Genomic DNA, 25155 nt, shown 5'->3' on the forward strand with positions numbered 1-25155 from the left:
TTGCTATATGTCATCAGAACAGCCTTGTAGATGAGAAACCACTTACCTGTGGAGTAAACCCCATCTGGTGGAGCTTCCTAAGAAACAGAAAGCCCTGGCACCAGCTCCTAACCTTTGGGACTTGTAAGAAGAAATATCCAAATATCCACTCCACCGAAAAAGGGCTATCTACTGGCCAGATGTGGGATGTCGTGAAAGCAAAACAACATCTGTGGTTCATCAGGAACCAGTGTGGTCCAAATGCACTGCATCATTCTTCTGTGTAACCACAACGTGGAGTGACAGTATGAGATGACTCATGGAATCCTTCCCCATCTCAAAATCCACAATGAGTTGCACCATGCAAAACTGAACTGAGGCTGTGCTTTGACACATCTGTGGAAATAGCTGTCTGTCTGCATGGTCACTTGTGCAATTGGAAATGCAACCTTCAAACAGAAGATAACTTTTGGATTTATAACTCTTTCTACTAATAGCTGTGGGCCAGAAGGCAGGGCCTTGCATAAGATTCTCCTGTGCTTGTTCTGTTTCTTTGGTCATCTGCCTTAGGTTCAGTCAGCCAAGACAGGGCTCCTTAGGATATTGGACTGTTACCCATTTTCTACCAAGTTAGGGACCATGCTTGCACAAGCCTACAGTTAAGAGTGATGCAGGGATCCTAATCTGCCATCCTGTTATGAGCTAGAAGGCCGCTCTAGTTTCTAGTTGTCAGTATTGACATTTATCACTAAACCAGGGCTTACTATCTTTTTTTTTTTTTTTTTTTAGTTAACTTTTTCCCATAATCAGGGAATCACACAGAATCACACAGAATTTCTAGGTTGGAAGAGACCTCAAGATCATCGAGTCCAACCTCTAACCTAACACTAACAGTCCCCACTAAACCATATCCCTAAGCTCTACATCTAAACGTCTTTTGAAGACTTCCAGGGATGGTGACTCCACCACCTCCCTGGGCAGCCTGTTCCAATGCCTCACAACCCTTTCAGTAAAGAAGCTCTTCCTAACATCTAACCTAAAACTCCCCTGGTGCAACTTTAGCCCATTCCCCCTCGTCCTGTCACCAGGCACGTGGGAGAACAGGCCAACCCCCACCTCTCTACAGCCTCCTTTAAGGTATCTGTAGAGAGTGATAAGGTTGCCCCTGAGCCTCCTCTTCTCCAGACTGAACAAGCCCAGCTCCTTCAGTCGCTCCTCGCAGGACTTGTTCTCCAGGCCCCTCACCAGCTTCGTCGCCCTTCTTTGGACCCGCTCAAGCACCTCAATGTCCTTCTTGTAGCGAGGGGCCCAAAACTGAATACAGTACTCGAGGTGTACTCGAAGTAACTTGGATGCAGGTTTTAAAGGTCTGGGTTGGTTTTTGTCAGATTAAAGAGTATTTGTATTCTTTAAATAGAGGTAAAATAAAGTTCTGAATGTTCCCCTACTAGAATAGTGTCTTTGCTTTGAAGGTACTGCTGATGTGGTCATCATAGAGGTACCTAAAATAGATAGATTAAAGGCTTCCAAGCTGTGGTTTTTAGCCTGGTGACCCACACAATGTTTGTATTTAACCCTGAGAAGCTAACAGGCCATCTGTTTCCATTTTTTCCTCTGAAATTCTATGTGAAAGCAACTGTAGACAGAGGAGATAATGTAAAGTACAGGCTGAAAGATATAATTATGCAATATGGGAATGATGCTTTCCTAGCTTCCAGGTAGAAAATGTTTTTCTCATCCTGTGATAATATTAAGATTCTATTTTTTTCCTTTCTTCCCCCCACTCTGTATCAGTATAAAGCTGAAATTATCTCCTCCTCCCCTCAGACAAAGAAAATAGTAGCAAAAACACTTTGTGTAGAGGTTGGGGAATTTGAAAGAAAGAAAAGAAAGATTAAAAGAAGTGAAGAGGAGCCCCATACAAATTATCTGGTGCCTGGGATGTGTCCATGTAGCTTCAGAGAGGTCCAAGCTTTCTACTTTTTGGCTATCGTGGGCAAGCAAAATCTGTCCTGAACTTCACAAGCCTTTTGAGGAAACTTTTTTGAAGAGTTGGGAGGAATAGTTACGGCCAGCTCTGAAGGCTGCAGGAAATTAAAATGCATTTCTAGTTCTTAATTTTCATATAGTATAATAGCATCAGAAGCAAAAGTCAGGCTATACCCATTCACAGTTGCATACTGGAGTTGAGTGAGAAGGACAAGATAAGATCTTTTGAGTTCTGTTGCTTTTAGTCTCAAGTTGTGTATTGCTCATGTACCCATTATAGGTACTATTAAAGATTTAAATGGTGGGGTGAGGGGAAGGAGAAAGCTAGGAGAAACACAACAGTATTTTTGGGTTGGCTTCCTTAAAATTAACATTAGAAATCCAACTTCCCGTTATATAAATTAAATACTTTCTCTTTTTGAATCTCAAATTTAGATAATTTTGGGTGTGTGTATAAGTCCCTTTTTTTCCCCGAAATTCATTGTTAATACTGCAAGAGCAAAACTGCAGTTCTGGTGTGCTGCTAAATCCATTATAAATGCTTGCCTTCAGAGATTTATGACGTGTCTATTTTAGACTTCTTTGAGTTAGAACTTTGCAAACGCCAGTCATTGGGCCTGGTGGGAATTTGAACTGCCTCTTTGTTTCTGCAGGTCTGTTTGCTAAGTTTGTGCAATTCTCTGAAAGGCTGTTTTTTTCTAAACAATGCTATTTTTTCCTCTATAAACCACTCACCACACAGACACTGTGTTTCCTAGGTAACTTGAATACAGATTGAATTTCTCTCATATTATCTTTGTTCCTATATCATCATTCTCCTTTATTTTTTTGCCATCCTATCATCTTTCTTAACAATTCTTTGTGCTGTTGTGCATTTTTGCTGTTCTCCATGACCTGTTTCCCCCCCCTTGTCCATTTGCATTTCTGAAGGGGCTCATTCAATGCTTTTTATGCAACAATCTTTGTTGTATTTGAACATATGTGACAGGTGAAATGCCAGATCGTTATTGTCTATTTTGTGATACCCTTATTCCCATGGATGATGGGTACGTGTATAAATGAGCTGTAATTGCTCCTGAGTGTGAGACTGTTCCAAAAGGACAGCTCTGTCCTGCAATGCAGCAAATAGAGTCCAACTTTTTACTGTCTGCAGCTTTCTTTTGATCAGATCCTGCAAATCCACATTGTAATGACTAATCATTTTGAAAGGCTGCTAAAATGCTGGGAAGACTAAGCTAAGGGAACTCTTCTCTTTCTCCCTCTGCCTTTAATTTAATGATTTTGAAACAGAACTGATTATTGGACCTCTAGCTGTTTGTTTTTAAAGTAGCTTCTTGGGTACTTAGGAAGACATGGCTTGCCCACGAACGGTATACCTTTAACATTGAGTCAATGGGTAGCCATTTCTAATGTAATATTTAAAGTGCCTGATCATTTGCTTTTATCATGTGTTTTTTGTTGTTGTTGTGTTTTTTTTTTTTTTTGTTTGTTTGTTTGTTTGTTTGTTTTCCTCCCCTGGTTGGAGATTGATTGATTGAGTTCTCAAACCTGTGAGTTGTTTGTAGCAGCTGTATTAGCATTTCTAGCATGAGCAATCATGTCAATAGGGGTGTTTGCTAACAGTCATCATAGTATTTTCCCAGAATGCTTTTACAGATTTGTGTAACATGTTTTTTTTTTGTTTGTTTGTTTTGTTTTTTTCATCTGTGATCTACCCATATAAGACGCATATAAGGGAGGAGTGGGTTTTTCAACTTATTTTTACTTATGCATTGAAGTCCTCTATCTTTAATGAGTAAAAGGTCAGGGAATCTGATCTACAATTCATCTACAGTTGCCTTAATCTGTGTTCAACTGACTTAATAACCTTTAAGTTGGGTAAATACAAGCATATTTGCAGATCAAGTCTATGATTGTGATTACATTTGTTATGTAGTGGTGAATTAGTTATTATTAAACCCTATACCAAGAGCACTGATTGTGGAAGTCATTGAGCTACTTTTATATTTGTCTACACTTAATACAAGAGGAAGATTTGGGAAGTAGAGTTGTCTTCTGTCTTTTAATAGATAAAGGTTTAGTGTCATGTGTTCAGGTTTCAAAGTTATGTTTTAAGTAGTAAGAAAAAATGATTATTTCAAAAGCAGGGGTAGGAAAAAAGCACTGCTTCTCAAACACTCCTAAGTGGCTACAGATTGTATAAACGTCTTTTAGGCATATTTGCATAATATGTACAGCTATGTATCTCTAATGATTTTATCACTGTTTTAGCACACAGCTCTAGACGTGACCATTTCCCTGTTTCTGCCTCCTTAACTACGTGTAGTGGTTGCACAGGACTGCTCTGTGAATTACATTTGTACAGTGCTTTGGATGGTAGAAATTGTGCTTGCTGAGTATTAATATAAAAATGTTAAAAAATTAATGCCTTTGCTAATTAAAGTGGAATCTCATTGCCTACCTGGCATCACATGCTAGCCAGTCTTGCTGGGTTTGTTGAATCTGGTTTGCATATAATGATGGATAGTAACATGTCCGCTCCTCCACTGCTTGCTGTCATGTATGCAGTCGTTGGTGAAGTGGCAGTAACAAGCCAGGAGAAAGTAGCAGTTTAAACCACCATAGAGTTTCAACACTTATTGATATAAGTGTTGATAAGTCACTTAAATCACGGAAGTGCATATTTGGTTAGTAAAATAAAAATGTATTTGCTAGTTACTGATGTCTTTTTTTTCTAGCAGAAAGATGAATAATGTGACTAATATCTACAGGGAATATGAAAATACTCTTTTTTTATTATTATTATTTTTTGCTTTTTGTAAAGAATAAAGAGGAAAACGGATAACATAATCTTAAAACAGCCACAGACAAGAAAATCAATACAGTCCAGATTTCTTCCATAGCACATCAGTGTTTGATTGTGGTTGCATTTGGAATGTGTGTCTTCCCTTCTGCCCTGGCTTACTGTATTTTGTGTTCTGTACAGAAGCCTCGTGGGCATCTGTGTAATAACTTGCTTTCAAAGTTTGATGTACAAAATCTTCAGTGCCAAACAAGTGATAATTTGATCAGTAGAACCCTTTGTTAGGATGTTCTTGGGATTCCTAACCTCCAAATGGCTATCTGGGGCTCTAAGCAAGCCACATCTTGGATTTAGGTCATTAGTTTTCTTTTTAATCTGTTATCCCATCAAGCTGCTTCTTTTAAGCACTGCTGTTCTCTAAGGACAACCATAGAGAACAAAAAAACAACAACAACCAACCAACGAAAAAAAACCCTTTCTGTCTGTCCTTAGAGCAAGTCATTTCAGATTAGACATGTAGCTTATGCCTCTTGAAAGCCTTTTGAAATGCTTGGTCTTCAACAGCACACATTCTACAAGTTTCTTGTCTTCCTGCCTTTCTAACCAGGAGAGCACTCAATGCTGTCTTACATTTACTTCAACAACTGTGTTTCTGTTAATTCCTTCATAACAGTTCTCAGCTGGGCAGATTTTATACATTTATTTATTATTCTCACCTGAATGATACTTCAGCAGGAGCAGAGACGTGGCAGCTAGTGCTATGGTTACTTTAATGAGCTGTGCTCTCTGTCCATCCACTGATGGATTGTAAATCATTAAAATAGCTCCCTGGTAAGTACTCCAAGTATATTTCATCTGGGTTTCATTTTTTAATGCAGTCATAAGTGATCTGTACATTCCATAAGCATGTACGAGTGCTATGGCAACAAGGACTAGGAGGCTTGAGAGAACTGCATGGCGTTCAGTGAAGCGATGTTTTCACCGGTCAGGCACTTGCAATGACAACGGTCGGTATTACTTTTGGACATGTTTCCAGTGAGACATGTACCAACTTTTTTGTTGAGACAAATATTTGTGTAGCCCATTAATCAAGATCTTCTCTGCCATTTCCTTTTTCCAATATGAGAAGGCTTGAGGTTTGTTGAATGCAGTAGCTTGTAAAACTTGCTTGATGTAGGTCAAGTACAGCTATGTAGAAACTTTTCTGATGGGGCATTTAGCAATGGCATAGTTTGGTAAAGCATGGGATGTTGCTAAATTCTCTTTTATGTGCTTAAAACAGGGCTGAACAACTTTTGTAATGAAGAGACATTGCATTATAGATTTTGTGCTCTTTAGAAGAGACCAAACTGTCTCAGATTCATAATTTTATTTTGGTTTAAGTGTGGTGGATTGCAAAGCTCTCACTAGCTTCACAGGAACTAGGACTAACATCTCTCTGTTGAAAGGTTGGTCCTGCTGCTGTCCCACAGTGTAGGTGAGCTGTTAATTGCACATCCCTGTGCTGGTCTTCTCTTTTTTGGAGAGAGATAAGGTTAGCTCTTTCCCAGCTGGGTATTGTTTCATATGTAATGGAAGTCTAATGGGCAGCAGCACTTCCCAGTTCCAGGTGTTTATGGTGGGGGTAGGAATCCCTTCTCAAGAGGTAGGGTGAACTTGACAATAAATAAGTTATTGTTAAAGTGTATGGAGATGAGGTGTTGGTCATACAGCAGTTGCAGATGTGATGTAAAAGGGTTGGGAGGAGGACGTTCTCCTGGCTCTGCTCACATATCCTCTTTTGCTTGCTGCTGTGTTACATGTGAGATTACTGTCCCCACATGTTTGGCCACAGCTCTGCTGCCTGTTTTAATTCCTCTGATTTACTGTTTGAGCAACTCAGGAGTGCTGCTCAGTCACAGTGAACCAAATGTTTTGTTCATCCTTGCTGCTTGCTTAATTTTCACGGGGTCCAGAAACCTTCAGAAGAAGACCTGCTTCCCATGGAGAGATGGTAGAGTGTTAGCCTTCAGACATTGAGGGGAGCAGGGGTGTCAACCTCCCAGAACCATGGCAGATGACAGAGGATGTATACAGACCTTAATGAGAAAAATGATTTAAGCAATCATTTCCAAAGTCAGGGGAATGTAGCTCTTAGGTTGATACTGAAGACTTTCCAAAGTGCTTCTTTTCTGAGATAGGAGGGAATTCAGACATTGCATGCATTTTGAGAAAGAGTAATATTTTGAGGATACGTTGCTTCTCTGGATCTTCCTCACTTGTTATACCAGGGAGTCCTGAAAAGATCAAGCTTAATGTAGGGCTTTTTTGATGAGGTGGGAGGTGGCTGTTGAACTTCCAGTTCATGCAGTAGTAGTGATAGCTTGCAATTTTTGTAGCTAGTTGTACAATAGCATTTTATCAAAATTTCCTTTGCATACTCTGAAGAAAGAGATGGTTTGGAGGAATTATTTTGTGGCTAATCTGGATGTTGGAAGTTAATGGGATCTGTTTTTATTTCTTCAATAGGCTTTGGCACATGATTTTAGTCTACCAGCTGCTTATGTTTGAGAGAATATATAGATAGATAGATATACCATTCAGACAGTCATTGTCCATTACAGAGACAAGATAGAGGTCACTGTTTCTCTCCTACAGCTTGAGCCATTTTGAGAGTAGGAAATTTATGGTGGCAAAGGGGTGTTTTGGATGACAGGATTGTGCCTCTTTATAGATAATATAACTGCTATGGCTATAGCACCTAATGCTTAAGGCATAGAAAACCCCCGAAATAAAGTATATTCTATTTATCTTCAATACTGTCTTAGTTAAAGATATTAACCTCAGTTGTATTAACTAGAAAGTATTTCCTCCCTGTACATGCTTCTCTTGAGTAGAAAGGTTCTGCGAGAACCTGAGTGTAGACCATACATTCCTTTTTTTCCTTTGTAAAAAAAAAAAAAAAAAAAAAAAAAAAAAAAAAAAGGAAGAATGGAAGTAACTTTTTTTTTTTTTCTCAGAGGGTACTGGGACATTTAATTTATTAATGTTTGTGAAGCAGTTAAGATTATGTTGATAGGAAACTTTATCTATAACACAGTAGTTTTACTTTTCCCTCTGTTCTCTGTTTAAATGTTCACTTCCACTAAAAATATCTACTATCTGAGGATCTTTATCTACAGAGATGATCAGCTTGGTGAAGAGTATATTCATTACTTGAACAGAAAATTGTCTGTCAGCGCAGCCTTTTTTTTTTCCTTATTTTTCTTATTCTGTTGCTGAGAAAGAATAAACAAACCCTCAGAGAAAATAACAGTGAACAGAATTTACCAGAATCCTAATGATATAATGGCACATAGCTTTTTATTTACTTTTCATTCAGTGCAGGTAAAAAGTGAGTTTTTTTTGGGGGAAAAAAAAAAAGGCAAGTATTTGCATATAACAAGGAGGATTCTTTTTCTAAGAGAAGTACTGGCTAGCTATTAACTATTACTTTTGGGAATTGTGTTCAGGTAAGTGAAAGCATCAGATTGAAACTGTGAGATCTAAAGTATTTGTACAGCTAAACCAAAGGACAAATTCATAATTTAATATGCTTTACTTATATATTCCCTTAGATTTTTTTATTTTTATTTTTTTTTAATCGTTGGTGTTATGTTTGGATATTGCCGACCTCTCATTCTGTATTTAAAGTGTTAATGGTCAGAGTAGCCTCATAGATGTGGTATTGAAGTTACTATATCACCACTCATACATATTTGTGTATGTGAGAAGTAATAATTCCTGTGCTTTTTTAGAGAGAATATGGGTTTTTGAATTGATTGAGAGCAAGTGGAAGAGAAGAGAGGGAGGAAGGAACAGAAGGCCTGATATTGGGCTCTTTTGACATAACCTGTTTAGGACAGTATATGGCCTTTATTAATAAAGCTCATGAGAAATGCTTAAACCAAGGAAGAGTGCCAGGAAAAAAAAATGTTGGCGTTACTGTACTGATATTGTCTGATGTGATTTGTTTTATTTCCATTTTTACTTTTATTGATATGACACACTAACTCTTCAAGCCTAAGGCTGTATTTTGTAATGCTTGCATTTTGACTGCCACAATGGGATGTCTATCCATTGCTCAATTTACAATTCTGCAACAATCCAAATAATTATACATAATAGAGGAATAATAAATTAATAATATAATTTTGTAAAAGTAATGTGTGTTTGAGTTACTTGAACATGTCAGAGAATGTAAATGTTAAATATCATTAATATTAAACATGGCCATGGTTCCTGTTTGCACTAACATTTTATTTGTTATAGTCATTGTAACGTAAGTTCTTTTGGTTTTGTTTTGTGTCTTTTCTTTCAGGCTCAAAATGCACAGCAGCTCCATGAAAGGATCCAGTCTTCTAGTATGGATGCAAAGTTAGAAGCACTGAAAGACTTAGCAAACTACTCACGGGATGTTACTTTTGCCCAAGAATTTATAAACCTAGATGGCATTTCTCTCCTAACACAAATGGTTGAAAGTGGCACAGAGTAAGTATTCTGTTCAAATTGTGATCTTTCTCCCATATGGTGTATGGATAGACTCTCTTTCTGAGTGCCTGAAGTATTTCTACAACTACTAAGATAACATAAAGTGTCAAATTAAATAGTTCTCTGCTGCTAGGATAGTATAGCCATTATTGATGCGAATACATTAAGTATTTTTAGGTTTTTTCCCTAACATTGGAATGGTGGGAAAGGGAAGTGGGCAATGTCACAAGTAACCCTCCATGCTACAAAATTTTGAGGAAAACCGTGGTCTTAGTTTCTCCCTTTCTCATTAGAATTTAGATAAATCATTGATAGTTTATTAAAAGGCTGATATTTAAGTGATGTCGCATGAAAACTGTGTCTTAAATTCAATGTTTTTCAAAACATTGTAGAATATGTAATGACAATATCTAGTGCTTGCATTTTGTTTTCATTTTTACTGTTTCAGTTCTGGCAGAGGTTTGTCAAATGACAATGTCTTTTTGAAATTGAAAAGTTATCTCTGAAAATACTTCTATTCTTTGCCAGAACATCTTACCGTTTTTAACCGCTGCTGAAATTTTGGACTGTGGTACTGAATGAGTTTCCCTTGTCTTAATGTGGATGCTACAACAACAAATATATCAATTGGATTATTGCACTATTAAATTATGTTTTAAGTTACTGCTTCAAGTAGGTTTTTGAATTCGAGTTTTTAGTGCTTTGCAGTCAGTGTCAACCTCTACTATATATGAGGAATCAAGAGCTCCCACACCCTTTGAGAGAAAATAAACATGCTGCAGGTACCCCTCCACATTCCTTGGGGATGTTCAGTCTTGTGGACTAGGCATCAGAAGTCAGTTGCTGAAATCAGTTCAAATCCACTCTCGAATGTGCTTGTGTTCCCTCAGGTTCAAGAAAGTAAGTAATTTAGGGAGTAAAGCAAAAGCAGTAAGTGGCCTTTGAAATGGAATCTTTGGTGATGATCCCATGCAAAATGTACTGTGAATTTTCAAAAGCAAACAAACAAAAAACAACCAACCAACCAAAAAAAATTCTTAAAATCTAGTAATCTTTAGATTGGAAAATGTGCTTACTCCTTGCTGATTAGCCTGTTGTGTGGCTAGTGGTCTGTTGGACTTTGAATCTCCATTGCCTAACTCCTGTGGTATACTGCAGTTCCTGTATGTCATGGTTTCATCTTCAGAATTTTGGGTTTATGGTCTTTACTTTTTTTGCAGTGACGTGGTCTGTGGCACATATTATGTCACTTTAATAAATAGAAAACTTTTTTCATATATTAGTCAAATCATCTTATATTCATATACTTTTTTCTTTAAGGACCAAATTAAATTAAAACTAAAGATAAATTTAAGTTAATGTAAAAGTATAAATGCAGTTATATCGACCACTTCCCACTGAACTAATTAAAATATTCACCAAATGGGCAAACTTGTACGTGCCTAGGAAGATCACAAGTAATTTAAAAGTCACTGCCTCTGTAGTTTAATTTGTCATGGATTTAGTTAAATGGTTTACCTTCTACACCGTGAAAGGTATTTAAGTTAAGGCTCTTCATTTTGTATTGAAACAGATGTGGAATGTTCACTTTTTTTTCTTTTTTTTTTTTTTAAGCACTGCTTTTAGCTTCATCAAGGCTAAAGAAAGTGCCTTCCTCATCCTTCAGATGTGCCTGTACTATTGCTTTGTAGCTGAGAGCTGGGCCAAGCTTTACCATAATGGTCTAGTTTAATAGTTAACAGTTTTCTGGGATGGGAAATTACTTAAGCCGGCACTGCTGCTGAAAAAAATGCTCAGCAATTTATACCCTGGTAATAATTCATGTCTGAGGGCACGAGTTTTCAGACCACATGGCAGGCTTGTAGACTGGACATATGAGCAGAGTCCCATTGCATTTTTATTTTATTTTTTGTAAGTGGCTTTCCTTTGGAGGAATTTCAGCTTCTTCTTTTGTAACTGGTGCAATGTATCACCAAAGAGGCATTGATTGATCTACCTGTCTAATCTATTTCTCCCAGCTTCTGCCTGTGGGGAGAAACGTTGTCTAGTTTAGGCATTGAGCAAAGATTCATCCTAAATATTTCCAGCATCTTCACATGTTGATGAACACTCAGTGCTTACTGCAGTCTTTTTTGTATTTATCAATCTAGACAACCTGTATTTCTGTTTTTTTTCCAAGTCTCCCTTAGTGAAGGGACTTTGTAAAGCAAGGACATCTGCACTACAGATATTTGTGCATTCCCTTCTACTTTTATGCTGTGCGTCACTGTCTGATAAACACATGTTTAACAGAACTTGAGACTTATATTAGGATTTGTTCCTTTCATTAAAGAGACTCAAACTCAACCTGCTGTGGTGCTGCTGCTTCCCTTTCAGGTTTGACTTCAAGCTATTGATCTTGACCTCCTACTTCAGGGTCTGTCACTCATTGGGTTTCTTGTTGTTTAAACACACTAAGCCAACAGACAAAGTACTTCTGGGGAAGAATCATTGATAATAGTATTGTTTGTTTGTTTTTTAAAAAAACAATACTGTTTGTTTAAAAAAAAAAAAAAACACAAAGAAGACAAAACCAACAACAACAAATTCATTGTTGTAGAAAAACAAATTTACAAAATGTCCTGTGAGTGAACAAAGTGTGTGTTGGGGGGTGGGGGATAAGAGAAATATATGGAGGAGAGAGTGGGATGACAAAGACTGACAGCACTTAGAGTTCCCTAATCTGTCAAGGAAAACCAACCAGAGTTAGTAAAATGTTCTCAGATGTTCTCTAGTCCTGCTTTTCCTTGAACTCTGTGCAATGCCACTCATGAGACATCCCACAAGATGCTGGTTGAAATGGCCAACCTGATGGAAGGTCTCCTTGCTGTTAGCTCCCATACTGGGCCTGCCCCTTCAGCTGCATGGCCTTGGGGGTTGTGCTGCTGAACAGGTCAACAGAAAGCTCTCTTCCCTTCTCCTCTCCTTCCTAGTACTTGCCACTTGGTGGTATTTTTAACAGATCATGTCAGTGTCCATAGGTTGACCTCCTCAAACAGTTATGTTAGCATCACGTGGGGGTGGGCTGTGTTGGAGGAGGAAGGAGCCAGAAGTTTGAGGGAAGGCTGGAAACTTCTTTGATGGGCCACGTGTCTTTAATGTGGAGTTATCTTACCCAACTTTGAGTTGCTGTTGTTGTTGAGCCAGCCTGGCTTGAACGAGGCTACAATCCAACCGTGCAGCTGAGGAACCCGAATGGTTTGATTGCTGCTATGAGATGATCCGGCTCCCTGCCCTCTTCTCCCATTCTTTGTGTGCTAGCCCCTGCTTTGCAGCCCAGTCCCGCTGTCTTCCTTGAATTGGGTCTATCTGGATGCTTCACAAAGCCCATCCAGCTCGTTAACTTGTTTGAGAAATATCCACTTGGGTTTTGCACAGTCAGCTTTTGCTCATTTTGAGACTTGCAGAAGAAAGAGGCAAAGTGGGAGTGAGTGGATGCGGAAAGAGCATGTGGTCTGTACACCCTGTCCATTTCCCCTCCCCCCAACATTATTCTTTATGCTCTGATATTGGAGCCCAGCCCCAGAGATTGGTGTGAAGCCTGTGGGGGGCCACAGGGAATGGGACACACACCGTAAGTCTGGTGCTGCTCTGCATAGAGCTCCCCTGGGTGCTTTCCTGGCTGCCCGTGGGTTAATACAGCTGAAGGACAGCCTTGTGGTAGGTAGAGCCCGGGCTGAGTGGGGCCTCTGTTCATGGTGTGGTGCAGCTGTGCTAGAAACTGATGAATTTTGTTAATTCAGGCTTTATTCTCTATATTCCCCAAAGGGGCAAACAGCGCTCATTAAAAGTACCATCATGCTCAGTATAAGTTTGCTCTGAGGTTTTCTTTGCACGTGGAGCTCATGTTAGGGGCAGCTCTTAAGTTATAATTTGAGTCTGTAATTAAATTTTAGTGGGCAGCCTCTGGAAAGCAAGACCCCAGCTACAACTTCACCAAGGAAAAGGCCTATGCTGCATTTATACTTGGCTTTATTTATTGTGCTACTTACTCGTTATTTTAGTGAAGCTGATGCTTGTAAAAATACAGTGGTCAGAGCAAGGGAATGTAAAGCCCTGGGTTTCTAGTTACCTCTGCTTCATTTTGCTGGTGATGGAAAGAAGTAGTAATACAAAAAGTTGACACGAGCTAGCAGTGTTTGTTATTTAACTTCCTGTGTGCTATATCCCTGAATGTTGAAGAAAAATAAAATGCAGCTTAAAAAATGCCTTTCCAGTTTCTGATGATAGTATAGGTTGAAAAATAACAAATTAAGAGAGGTCTTTTTAGTGTTTATTATTATTTCAATAAATAGTATTATTTCAATATTATTTTGATTTTAATATTACATGTAGTTTCCACAATTTGGGCCAGATCTCCTTGAGTGCCTGCTGCTTAGAGCAGAGAAACTGTAGGCATGGTGTGTGCTGGGACAAAGCCATAGGGGTTGCTGGTGAATGGATTGTAAGATGCGTGGGACTGTAGTGAAGCTGAGAAAGAATCTTGTCAATAGTGATATATTTATATTAGCAGAGATGCAACATGTCTTAGCAACTGTCCTTACCTATCAGTCCTGCTGTTTGAGGTGGCTCATTGCTGGTTTTCCTTTAGGCTCATTCTTGCTTCCAGAATATGCTGTGAGTCTCTTACAGAACAACAACAACCAGTTGTTTTTAAGGTTTATTTTTGTGGTTCAGGTGACCCATAAATAATAGTAGAAGCTACAAGACGAGTTTGCTCATGAAGAGCATGTAAATGATGATTCCATTTTATAATTATCCATGATGCCGAATCATTTCTTATACTTGGTGCCTCTGTTATCACCAAACAGGTGTGTGTGTACATACAGAAAGTTTTTTCCTTTTAAGAGACTTCAGAAAGGGATTTCCATGGCACTTCTAGAACTGTTTTTACATTTGAAGCCCAGCTTGTGCCTAGTTAAGGGAATCTGACTATGATGTCAATCTGGTTGGATGTATGGACGATGTAAAAGGGAAGCATGAGGGTGGGTTTTTTCTGCTCTCTCCCCCCACAGATTGCAATATGCTAATAATAACAATAAAGGCAGAAAGAAAGCAATGCTAGAGGCCACACTGGAAGAAATAGTCATGTCTCCTTGCTACCCTATCTGAGATAATGTAGTTCACTCACTCTGAGATATTCCATAGTCTAGTCCAGAATTGATATTTTGGGAAAAATATGGCTGTATAGGCAGCCATTCTGATGTTACAGAAGGCTGGTAAAGATGTAGTGGATTTTTTCCTTGACATGTCAGCTGAGTTGTGTGACTGGGACAGACTCTCAGCCTTCCTTAAAAGGGAAAAAAGAACCCAACTGATAGTTTCTGTAAAGCCCCTATAAGAAAAGGAAAATACAAGTCAAAGACCATAAATAATGAAAGCTGTAAAGAGTTAAAAGGAATCTGAATTTATTTTTGTCATTATCAGTAAAAATAATCTCATGATTGGGAGGAAAAAAAGGAAGACCTCTTTCAGAATATTCATTTTTTTCTTCTTCCTTTTTTTTTTTACTAGCAGTATCACTGTCTCTGTCACTTGTCATTTGGCTGAAATCACAGATAGCTTTTGCCAAAAAGCTGAGCCTATGCAAAGCCTAGCTGCCTTGACAGTAAGCAGAATTGTTTCTGTTGCTGTTGGGAAGGGAGTTCTTCAGAGGTCCGCTTCAAAGATGTGGCTGTGCTGAGTAGCTTTATTGTAGCACAGCAGTGTCACAGGAGCATGCTGGTTGATACTGCTTAGACACGGTTACAGATTGTCTGCTTTTAATTTTAAGGGAGATGCAACTGTTTTATGGGCAGATTAGAGATGGAAAACTTGCTTCAAATTGTGGTGGCTGTTCAGTTTTGTCTTCCTACTGGAAATAATAAATGTAGCTAGATGAGAGTTATACAAACTTCGCAACAAACATGTATTTGTATGTTTTTTTTCTTTTTCTTTTTTTTAACCTCTTAACTGAGAGGAGTCTTCTATTGAACATGTGCAGTTGTGGAAGTGCCTGCTCTACAGCTGGAAGTCTCTGAGATGGCATTTGTGCATTCTTTAAGGACATATTGTATTGTTCAGTGAAATACTAGCTCTTGGCTTGTCTTACAGAGATAATGCTGTATACCAGCCCAGTGGAAAGCTGAAGACAGATTGGTTTGGAGAAAAAACTTTAACACACTTTTTGGGACAATTGCTCACATACCTGCTAATGTTTTTTTTTTCCATCTCAGTCTGATGAGTATTTCAGTACTGCTGTCAAAACACTTAAGCTGCCGTTGCTCACAGCCTCTTGTTCCTGTCCTTCTTTGTGTGAAGAGTTATGCCAATAATATTTATCGCAATCTGGACTGGAAAACTTGTCTAGATTATTAAAAGTGACAATAAAGGCTACTTTTAATACAATATTCCACAACCCAGTTCAGCTCCTTCATTGATGAGCTCACCATGTTGACCCAGAAAGCAGTTATACAAGCACAATTGACTGGATAAATGGAAAATGAGTTTTTTCAGATGTGCACAGTACTAAGCTAGTAGGTCTTTGCTGAATAAAGTACTTCTTTTCCACCCTTCCCTGCTGCTGGCTGCATAGTCCATGCTCCCTCTTTTGGTCATCTCAACACTTGGTCAACTCCAGTATTCATCTGACTCCTTAGTGAGCAAATCCATATTGCTAAACTGACAGAAAATAAACCAGCTAACGAAGGGAGGAAAATAATTTTATTTATTTATTTATTTTGACAGCACTGGTCTGTCAGGCTCAGCCGTTCCTGTGAATCTTCACCTGGAAGCATAGATTACTTAATCTGACATTGCTGCCAACATTGATTTGTGTCCAACAGGGGCTTTGTGCAATCTTCATTTCTTAGTGCTTCTGTAATGTCAGGAGTGTGTGACCTGTTGTCTGTAAGACAGAAATATAGAACAGTTTATAAAAGTCAGCTAATCCAGTTCTTCTGCTGTGGAGATGGTAACAACAGGAGAATGAACCATTGAAGATCACACCTTTGGAGGGAAAGGGGGGAGACTTGCTGCTGCCTGCTCTCTCCTCATCCTGGATGCTTTCATTCTGGGGTTCTTCTTACTTGGCCTGCACTTAAGAATATTAATATTTAAATGACCCCTGTTAAGTATTGATATGAACACCCTATTGACAGGAACAAGGCAGAGGAGAGGAGACAGTATTACTGGTTTTGGTTTGGCAACCACTTTTGTAAAATGTCATTAAAAAGAGTAATTCTAAGGCAGATTTATGTTTCCAAATATTCTTCAAAGTACCAAGTGCTAGACAAAACTCATCTTTTTTTTTCTTTTTTTTTTTAAATCCGTATGAAAGTATAGTATTCAAAGAAATAGCAAAAATTAGAAGTAAAGCTTAAAATCTCCACTTCTGCAACTTTTCCAGAGTTTTTGTCTCAAGCTATGGTGACTGTGGAGTATTGCAGTGGCTGTGAGGAGTGGGAGTGCTGCTACATGCATTAAAAATCATTTTGTAGATTTCATCTACATAATACATTTCAAACCCTCACCACAGGTGTTAGCCAGACTTCATTTATGTGATCACCACACCTGATACAGACAAAATCTAGAAAAATGCACTCCTGTGTATTTGGCTTATGATTCCCAAATGCTGCCTATTATCCAGACTGTGGGCTATCCTTCTGAGTGCCTGAAAAACAGTATCCAAGTCCAGATTTACTGTGGTTAGCCGGTCCTTCATCCATCATCCAGTCAGTGTTTTGTTACATGCAGGAGGAAGTTCTTATTTGCATCTTCTACCTTTGCCAGTAATGGCCATGGCCAGGGCCATGCTGAATGGAACGCTTTTATCCTCTGGTGTTTTCGTCCAGCTCTGCAAATATTTGAACAGTGCAGGCTCAGAAATATGGGTTGCCGTGAGCGATGTGACTACTTTAGCTCACTGCATTTCTAACTCCAGGGGGTCTGCACTGGCTACCTCAATGGGACAAAATTTTTAGTAGTTTTCTACAGTTCAGACAAGCCTTTATTGTGCAGTGCACATTATCCCAGTGTGATCAAGACTTGGACATCTTAGGTTATTGTACAGCAATTTTTGCATGTGAACATGTAGGAGTTGACCCAGTTAGGTCCTTGCTAATATGGTCGCAGCTGGAAGCCACTCTTGACACAACATACAGTGCACTTTGGGCAAGTTTAGGTCTGTATGGCTTGGGAAGGTCCACAGGGAACTGTGAATTCCTTGGGATTCAGCCAGAAATATATTGCAAGGTTCATTATAGGCCAGACAGGGAAAATACTGTGGTAGCAAAATGTCTAAATGAGTAACTTGTCATTAATGTTTACTCTGCATTATGTTAGCATTTGTTTTGTGATTTCTTCCTGTATTAAAGTTGCTGTCTGTTTTTATGGCTTTCGCCACTACAGTGCCTGAACCTTTCAAAAACGCTAGTTAATTTGCCCTCATAATGTTTGGCCATGGTTTTATTCTCATCTGTGCAAGTGCACCTGAGGGACAGCTTCTTTAATAAAGAAATAAAGGTATCTGGCTAATTATGGTGTCTCGACTATGTCACTAAGATCTTCAGCATTTTTGACGATGCCTGGGGTAACTCACCCAGGAAGTGTTTTACGGAACTGTCTGGTTTCTACCACAGCCAGCCCTCCAGAAGAAACAACAGTTGTTTGTGTGTGTGTTTTATATATAAATATAAATATATACACACACACAAAAAGAAGAAAACTAATGGAGGTGGTAGATTGTACCTTTCCAGGAGGACTTGCTGGAAGAGTTAGCTCAACTACTCTTTGAGCATTAACTTTAACATGCTCTGTGGGTGAATGTGAACAGTATTGCTGGTAATACCAGGTTATAAGCTTTTGCTTTGATGATAGGATGAAAACAGCATGTGCTTCTTTTGGTAACAGCCTCCACCTGTTCAGTGATGAAAGAAGTACATCTGTAGCCATACTGTACAGTGTCACTGCAACACTTGGTGTCATTGATTGACTGCTGCTTTTGTCAGACATTCAGGCAACAGAGATTAATAGAAATTGTTTGCTCTAATATGAAGGTTATTTTTCCTCTCAAGTCAAAATTTGCTTCACCAGAAAAGATCTGTACAATTTAATTTTCTCTATATTTTTCTAAACAACAACAAAAAAAAGTTGTTTTATATTGCTTATCTTCTTCTCAAATGAACTAATTACCAGTTAACTCTAGGTGGGTAAGAGTCCTGCAAATGCTAAGGAAGTCACTGTCTAAATGTTTTGTTCTGGGATTGAGGTATTTGTTCTTTAATCTCTGGGTTTAGTCATGCAGAAAATGCACCTGATTATATCCTGTTGTGAAAAATCTCTGGCAAAATTGAGCCTGCCTTCTGAAATGCTACCAGTATGTAAACGCCACTCATTCTTCTCTTTGATGTCAAAAAGACACATCAACAATTTCAAGTTTAGATTTTATTTTTTTTTTTATTTCGGAAGGATCCTAAGAGGTTTGGCTGGCATGTGCTGCATAAGGTTGCTTGGATCCACACATGTTTGGGAGCTGACAAAATGCTTTTGTGATGTTTTTTTTTTTTTTTTTTTTTTTTTTGTGTGTGTGTGTATGCTTGTTACAGTTTAGCAGAGTCTCCTGCAGCTCACTGTGTTGGCAGAAGCACAGGAAGTGATGTTCTGCTAAAGATGGGCTCTCCTACTGTAGGAAATGCTTGGAGCTTTTCTGCTAAGAAAAGCATATTAAGGGTAACTTTCTCTCCTTCTTACAGCTGTCTGATCCTCTAGATGCTTTTTGTTTGCTTGTTACTGCTGGCTACACAGGTAGCTGAGGCAGCAGAAAAAAACTAAACATGAAATCCAACAACAAAAAAATCCTGTCATATTTTTAATTTGAGCCTGGCTATGGCCTATTCTGTACCTGGATACAGGGTAACCTGTTCCATCGTTCTCTTCAGGCATTAATATTTCAGCTCATAGCTAGCACTGAATGATGTCAAACTGCTGTCACTGTAATGTGGTCTTTGTGTTTTCTGCATGTGTGATTACACAAACCAGCCCTAAAGCTGCTCTGTCTGAGGCTGGTCCTTCTTCCTGAAAAGACACTACATAAATTCAAGCAGTCTAAGTAGAAAGCACAACATTGCTTATGCATAAAAAGAATGGAAAATGCAAGGTGGTAGGAGTCACTGCTGTACCAAAATAAAATAAAATAATCTAATCGAGTTCTGGGACAGTAAGTTGAATCAACAGTTGGAGAGACTGGAGTGTGAGCTGTTGAGAGCAGAATGGCAAATGCAAAGGGGAAGACGTGGGCAGAAGGGGACAGGGAGGAAGGAGGAACCTTCTTTTCCTGTTGGGCACTAGTCTGCCCAGCTAAACCTCTGAAAAAAGTCTGTGAATCAGACTTAGGGGACATAGGAAAGGGCAAAGTAGGACACTGACTTTTTTTTTTCCCCTTGGTTCAAGTGATATTTTACCAAAAAGAAAAGTTACTTGTGTTGGATGCAATTTTTACCATTGATTGTGTCTATTTTGGTTTCCTTAGTAGAATAACCAGCAGTTCTGAAGCCAGTGCTTACCAGGACGGTGACAGTTGTGATTAGTGCACTACAGCTTTCAAGTGTGCTTATTGCTCTACCCCCCCCTTCACATTTGACTTTAAGTTTCTTGAATATATAGTAATATGATGCCAAAGCTTCTTGTTCACTGAGTGTGCACAGCCCTATATCTCACGCAAAACAAAACAAAAAAAACCACAGGAAATGTCTAAATAAAAAAGCTTTTAACTGGTATACATTAAACCTCTTGCCACAGCTAGGAACCAAGTGCTTTGGAAGCTACTAGAAAAGTGACAGCATGATGCTGAAAGCTAGTTATGTAGGTGAACCTGCTGGCATCTGAAACAGTAAGGTACATTTTCGTAAGCAGGTCATTGTCTTTCTCAAGTGGGTTGATTCAGCATTTTGGGTCTAGGCATGTCCATCAGGCTGTGAATTTAAAAGTAACAAAGATAGCAGGTGAGTTTACACACTTTGTTGGAATCAGACCACTGCACTGTAGTTGTCATTGAGCTGGCATGAGGTGGCTTTGAGATGTTGAGTAAACACACCTCTGTGGTTGAAAAGCCGAGGTAATTTTTGTTTGCCTTTGAAGTTGATGGAAAACTTGCCACTGACATCAGAAGATCAGGATTTTGGTCTGTGTTGGTTCTAGCTAAGCAACACCTTTCAACCGTGCTGACAATTCTGACCTCTGTATTAGTGATGGAAACTGAAAGTAAATAAATTTGTTAGATAAGTGATTACATGTCATAGGAATGAGACAGAAAATGCCTAATGTGTAAACCTTTGTTGTTTTCTACCAAAGACTTATTTTATACAAATACTTAAACAATTTAGGATGCCTAGGAATGCTGTAATGGTTAAGAGAAATGTTTAATGTTTTCACCCTGTCAATTATCTATTCTATTTTGCTTTTTTGTTAACAGAAATATTCTGAACAAGTATTTGAAATTAACTTTCAATGTACTTTCCTTTAATGGGTACTGAACTGTTTCTGTTCACAGCAAGTTGTTAGTAACTTACTGCCTGCTACTGTGTGTTTGTCTTTGGAATTTAATGAATTAGGCTATGTGTGTGTGTATATATGCATAGGTAAATAGCATGCAGATGTTTTAAAGTGTCTCTCCTCACGTGCAAGTTTTAATTTTACAGACGATATCAGAAATTGCAGAAGATAATGAAGCCCTGGTAAGAACCTGATTAGATCATCACCTTGCACACTTCCTCTTCTTTTGCATGACTAAGTTCAGGCCCTTGCGCTAATCTTTATATGTAAAAGTGTCTGCATATTCATTCAGCCAATCTTCAACCTCTGTTTTCTGCTCTTTGATACCTATTAATAATATTTGATGGAGCCTTTTTTGCTTTGCTTGTGGAATGGGTGCTTTGTTTCTGTAACTTCTGCAGGGGGCTTCTACTATTCCTAAAAAAAAACGCACCTTTTTTTTTTTTTTGAACTTAAGCAATCAAATTGTTTCCCTGCCTTCCCCGTGTTCCTCTCTTAAATTTGTGTGACTTATATGATCAATAGTAGGCAATTCTAATTGTTGAGATTAGTGAGATAAGAGATCATGCCACTTTGGATTCCTATTATTTGCTGGTCCCAGTTAGTGCTGATTATTTCAGATAACTGCATAAAGAGAGACCATAATATAGTAAAGGGCTTCTTATCAGAAACTTGTGAAGCATGCTTGTTGCCCTAATGATTTTGAATGCGATTCTCCGTGTTTCAGGTTAAACACATACTTCATAGGCTTTAATAAACTGGGACCCCAAGAGATGTTCTATAGTACCTCAGTTGACTTGCAAATTTGTCATGTCAAATGTAGCTAAACACTAAGCAAGCAAAAGAATAATTAATTGATTAATTGTACATCACTCTGATGTGATTTATCATGCAGGAAATACAGGTCCCCATCCAAATCCATGCTGAATCATGCTTCCACAAAGCTGCTGCAAACCAAGTTATGAAACATTTATTAAATCATTGACTAATATATTAAACAGTAAGAATAAATGTGGCAGGAAGCTTAAATCCTTCCTCTACATTCTCTTTCTCAACCTCTAATACAGAATAACTTGTTTCTTACTAGAAAAGCACAGATTCTGAGGAAAATAATTAAAATGTCATGAGGCTTTCAGAATTCTTTGCAGCATCAGCCCTTCTAAGATGCCTCCTATGCATTTAGGTGGTGGGTTTTTGTCCCTCATTGATGTGAAAGTAGTCCTTTCTTTCTTCCCTCCTTTCTTCCCTCCTTTCTTCCCTCCTTTCTTCCCTCCTTTCTTCCCTCCTTTCTTCCCTCCTTTCTTCCCTCCTTTCTTCCCTCCTTTCTTCCCTCCTTTCTTCCCTCCTTTCTTCCCTCCTTTCTTCCCTCCTTTCTTCCCTCCTTTCTTCCCTCCTTTCTTCCCTCCTTTCTTCCCTCCTTTCTTCCCTCCTTTCTTCCCTCCTTTCTTCCCTCCTTTCTTCCCTCCTTTCTTCCCTCCTTTCTTCCCTCCTTTCTTCCCTCCTTTCTTCCCTCCTTTCTTCCCTCCTTTCTTCCCTCCTTTCTTCCCTCCTTTCTTCCCTCCTTTCTTCCCTCCTTTCTTCCCTCCTTTCTTCCCTCCTTTCTTCCCTCCTTTCTTCCCTCCTTTCTTCCCTCCTTTCTTCCCTCCTTTCTTTCTTTCGTGGAAGAGTAGTTATACTCCTTCAGTACCTGTCTGCTTCCAAATTCTAAGCCTGAATTTGTTTAATATATTAATATATTTCTAAGCCTGAAGGCTTCTTTACATTAAATTATGTGATTGTCCTCTGAATAGTCTCAAGACAGTAGTACAGTACTAACTGACAGGTGCATTGTGCCCTGGTTTTAGGATCTGGTTATACTGATGATCTGAATTAATTGTTTATGGCATAGTTTAGTTATGTTTACTCATGGGAAATAGGCCTTACCCACTTTAAGAGGATACTTACTGATCAGTGTACATACAGTGCATCACTGAATACAGGAGAAAAGAATGTGTATGTGACTAAAGTTTATTCCAAATTTGAATGTTAAATGCTGACACAGTAAGGTTCAACTTATATCAGGACACACAATTCAATATTTTGATTTCTATCAGTACTGCATGAAACAATACAATTAAAATAACAAATTCTTGAGTTTGGCACTTGTTCTAAGATACCAGACCCTTGTCGGGCAAGACATGAAAATAGTAGCTCCAGAACCTCGTCTGTTCATAACCTTTGAAGGTAAAGTGGTTACACTAGTGCTGTATGACTGTAGTTGTCAAACATCCTCAATACTTTTCACCCATGTATTAGTGGGAGAAGGTCCAATGAAACAAAAACTATACAAATAACCTCAGATCACGATATGACAAACTAAACATTAAAACTTTGCAGCTTCCACCTGCTATCTTTATTAACAGTTACTTTAAAGAAACCAAATACTAATTAAAAAAAAAAACCTTTCAATTTACAGGATGGGATATTTCATAATGCGCAAATATTTCACTTTATCTCTGTTAGCTTGCATATGCTAGCCTGGGGAAGCTGATTTAATTAAAACCTGATTTTCACAGAGAGGGCATGTTTAATAGCTTTCTCCACTGAAGGAAATCCTTCTTCTAAAATGTGAGTTTTTTTTGTCTGTTCTTTCAGTCTTACAGTTTCCTGTTTTATTTTGAGATTTTATTTATCCCGTGTTGGCTAATGCTTGGGTTTTAAAAAAATTAAAAACAGAAAATCCCTGTGGAACAGCTATATCAGTTGACCTTTCTGCTGTAGTACTGAATTGTAGTCAAACCACGCTGAATGGAGTGATGATATTCCTGTGCAAGTAGTTATTCCTAGTCTTAAGAAAGGCTTATCTTTTTAGGAAAATTACCATGAAATGAGCAAAAACATGAACTTAAAAGATGAGGAATAAGAGAAAAGGTAACTCTAATCACATCTTCACAAAGAACCACTGTGTAATAGCTCCTCTGGGCTACTTTCTCATGTTGACAATTACTTAATTTACCTAAAAGTGGATTAAGTCTTACTCCATAGTAAGTGTATCTACACCTGAATTTATTCAAGAATAGTTAAAGTTCTGTTTTAATTTCACAGTCTTTTTTTTTTTTTTTTTTAACAGAGTTAATTTTCAAGCTTAGAGAAGTGCTAATACCAGGGTTACAAAGCTATTTCAATTTTTTTTTGGAATGCAAGTGGTTTAAACTCAGTAGGGCTGATCCCTTATAATGAACATGGTGGAACTGTACCACAAAGAAATACTTCAGTGGTGCTTGGCACATTGCAAAAAATAATCTGTCAATTGCACTGTATCAGTTAAGTGTGCTTTCTGTCATCACTTAGAAAAATAGGAGCAGCTACCCTGCAGGTTGTTCAGTCGTTTTCAGCCGTATATCAGAGTAAATAGCAAGCAAGTGTGAATTGCTCCCAGTTTGATGTGATGGTGGCTTATCTTCACCCTTGGAAAGCTTACTTGGAGAAGCAAGGAAATGCAGAAGCAATGAAGAAGAGTCATAGCAATAGAAGAGGTACTTGTTCACGCTATGCTTACAGAGCATCCTGCTGCATCGTTGGACTTCGTTTTTGCCTCCATGATTTTTCCAGAGCTCTTGTCCTCTTATGATTAGATAAATTCTGCTCTGTTTAGATTTATTTGTGGCCATTTATCCCTGACAACTCTTACTTACAAAGCTGTTCTTTCTCTTTGATGTTAACCTCAGTGAAGTCAGGCCTGCTCAGCTGAGCACAGTTGCTGGATGGAAGCTAACCACTTCCTTAACTCCTGCAGCTGGTGGTGGACTGCAGCTCCCTTTTTGCCTCCTGCCCAGTTCAAGTTCTTTTCTTTGCTGTCTGCACAGTTAGTTTCAATTCTGTTTTGTCTATGAAAAACATTGTGCGAAGGAATACTGGCTTTGGCTTCTAGTCCTAATGGGCTGGTAGCGGGATCCTGGTCAGGATGGACAAGTAACTGTTAATTTCCAGTTTTTCCTATGCAACTTCTATAATGTAAAACATGAAACAGTCCACCAAGCTTTGTAAAAGCTCTTAGTGATTTTTCTGTGACCTGATGACAGCTTACCCTGATTAATTATCTTGATTTACAGAATCATTTGGACAGCTGAATATTTTTCCATCCTCTATAGCAATACAATGTATAAACATGAATTGAGTTTTTTTTTAATATCTATGGAATTTGAGTGATCAAGTCCCATTAATTTAATTTGAGAAGAAATCCAAATTGCTTTAGGCAATTTAAATATTTCAGAATATCAGACATAGTTCCATACATTACATCTGAGGATTAAAACTACATGATAAAA

General features: G+C 38.4%; 1 protein-coding gene across 13 annotated transcripts in view; it reads left to right on the forward strand.

Annotated features, from left to right (window-relative positions):
• ELMO1 (engulfment and cell motility 1) overlaps positions 1-25155 on the forward strand; it is a 310601-nt gene that overhangs the window by 76133 nt on the left and 209313 nt on the right. For 7 of the 13 annotated variants that reach the window (XM_027451441.3, XM_027451440.3, XM_027451439.3 and 4 more), the window contains 2 exons: positions 9111-9280; positions 20995-21030. In XM_027451441.3, the coding sequence (XP_027307242.1) occupies positions 9111-9280; positions 20995-21030 (206 nt within the window). Of the gene's footprint in view, positions 1-5452; positions 5603-5659; positions 5779-6338; positions 6417-6746; positions 6765-9110; positions 9281-20994; positions 21031-25155 lie in introns of those variants that run through there. The other 6 variants (XM_027451449.3, XM_027451446.3, XM_027451445.3 and 3 more) reach the window with 6 other exon arrangements.

The sequence above is a fragment of the Anas platyrhynchos genome, chromosome 2 (assembly GCF_047663525.1).
Source record: "Anas platyrhynchos isolate ZD024472 breed Pekin duck chromosome 2, IASCAAS_PekinDuck_T2T, whole genome shotgun sequence".
Taxonomy (NCBI): domain Eukaryota; kingdom Metazoa; phylum Chordata; class Aves; order Anseriformes; family Anatidae; genus Anas; species Anas platyrhynchos.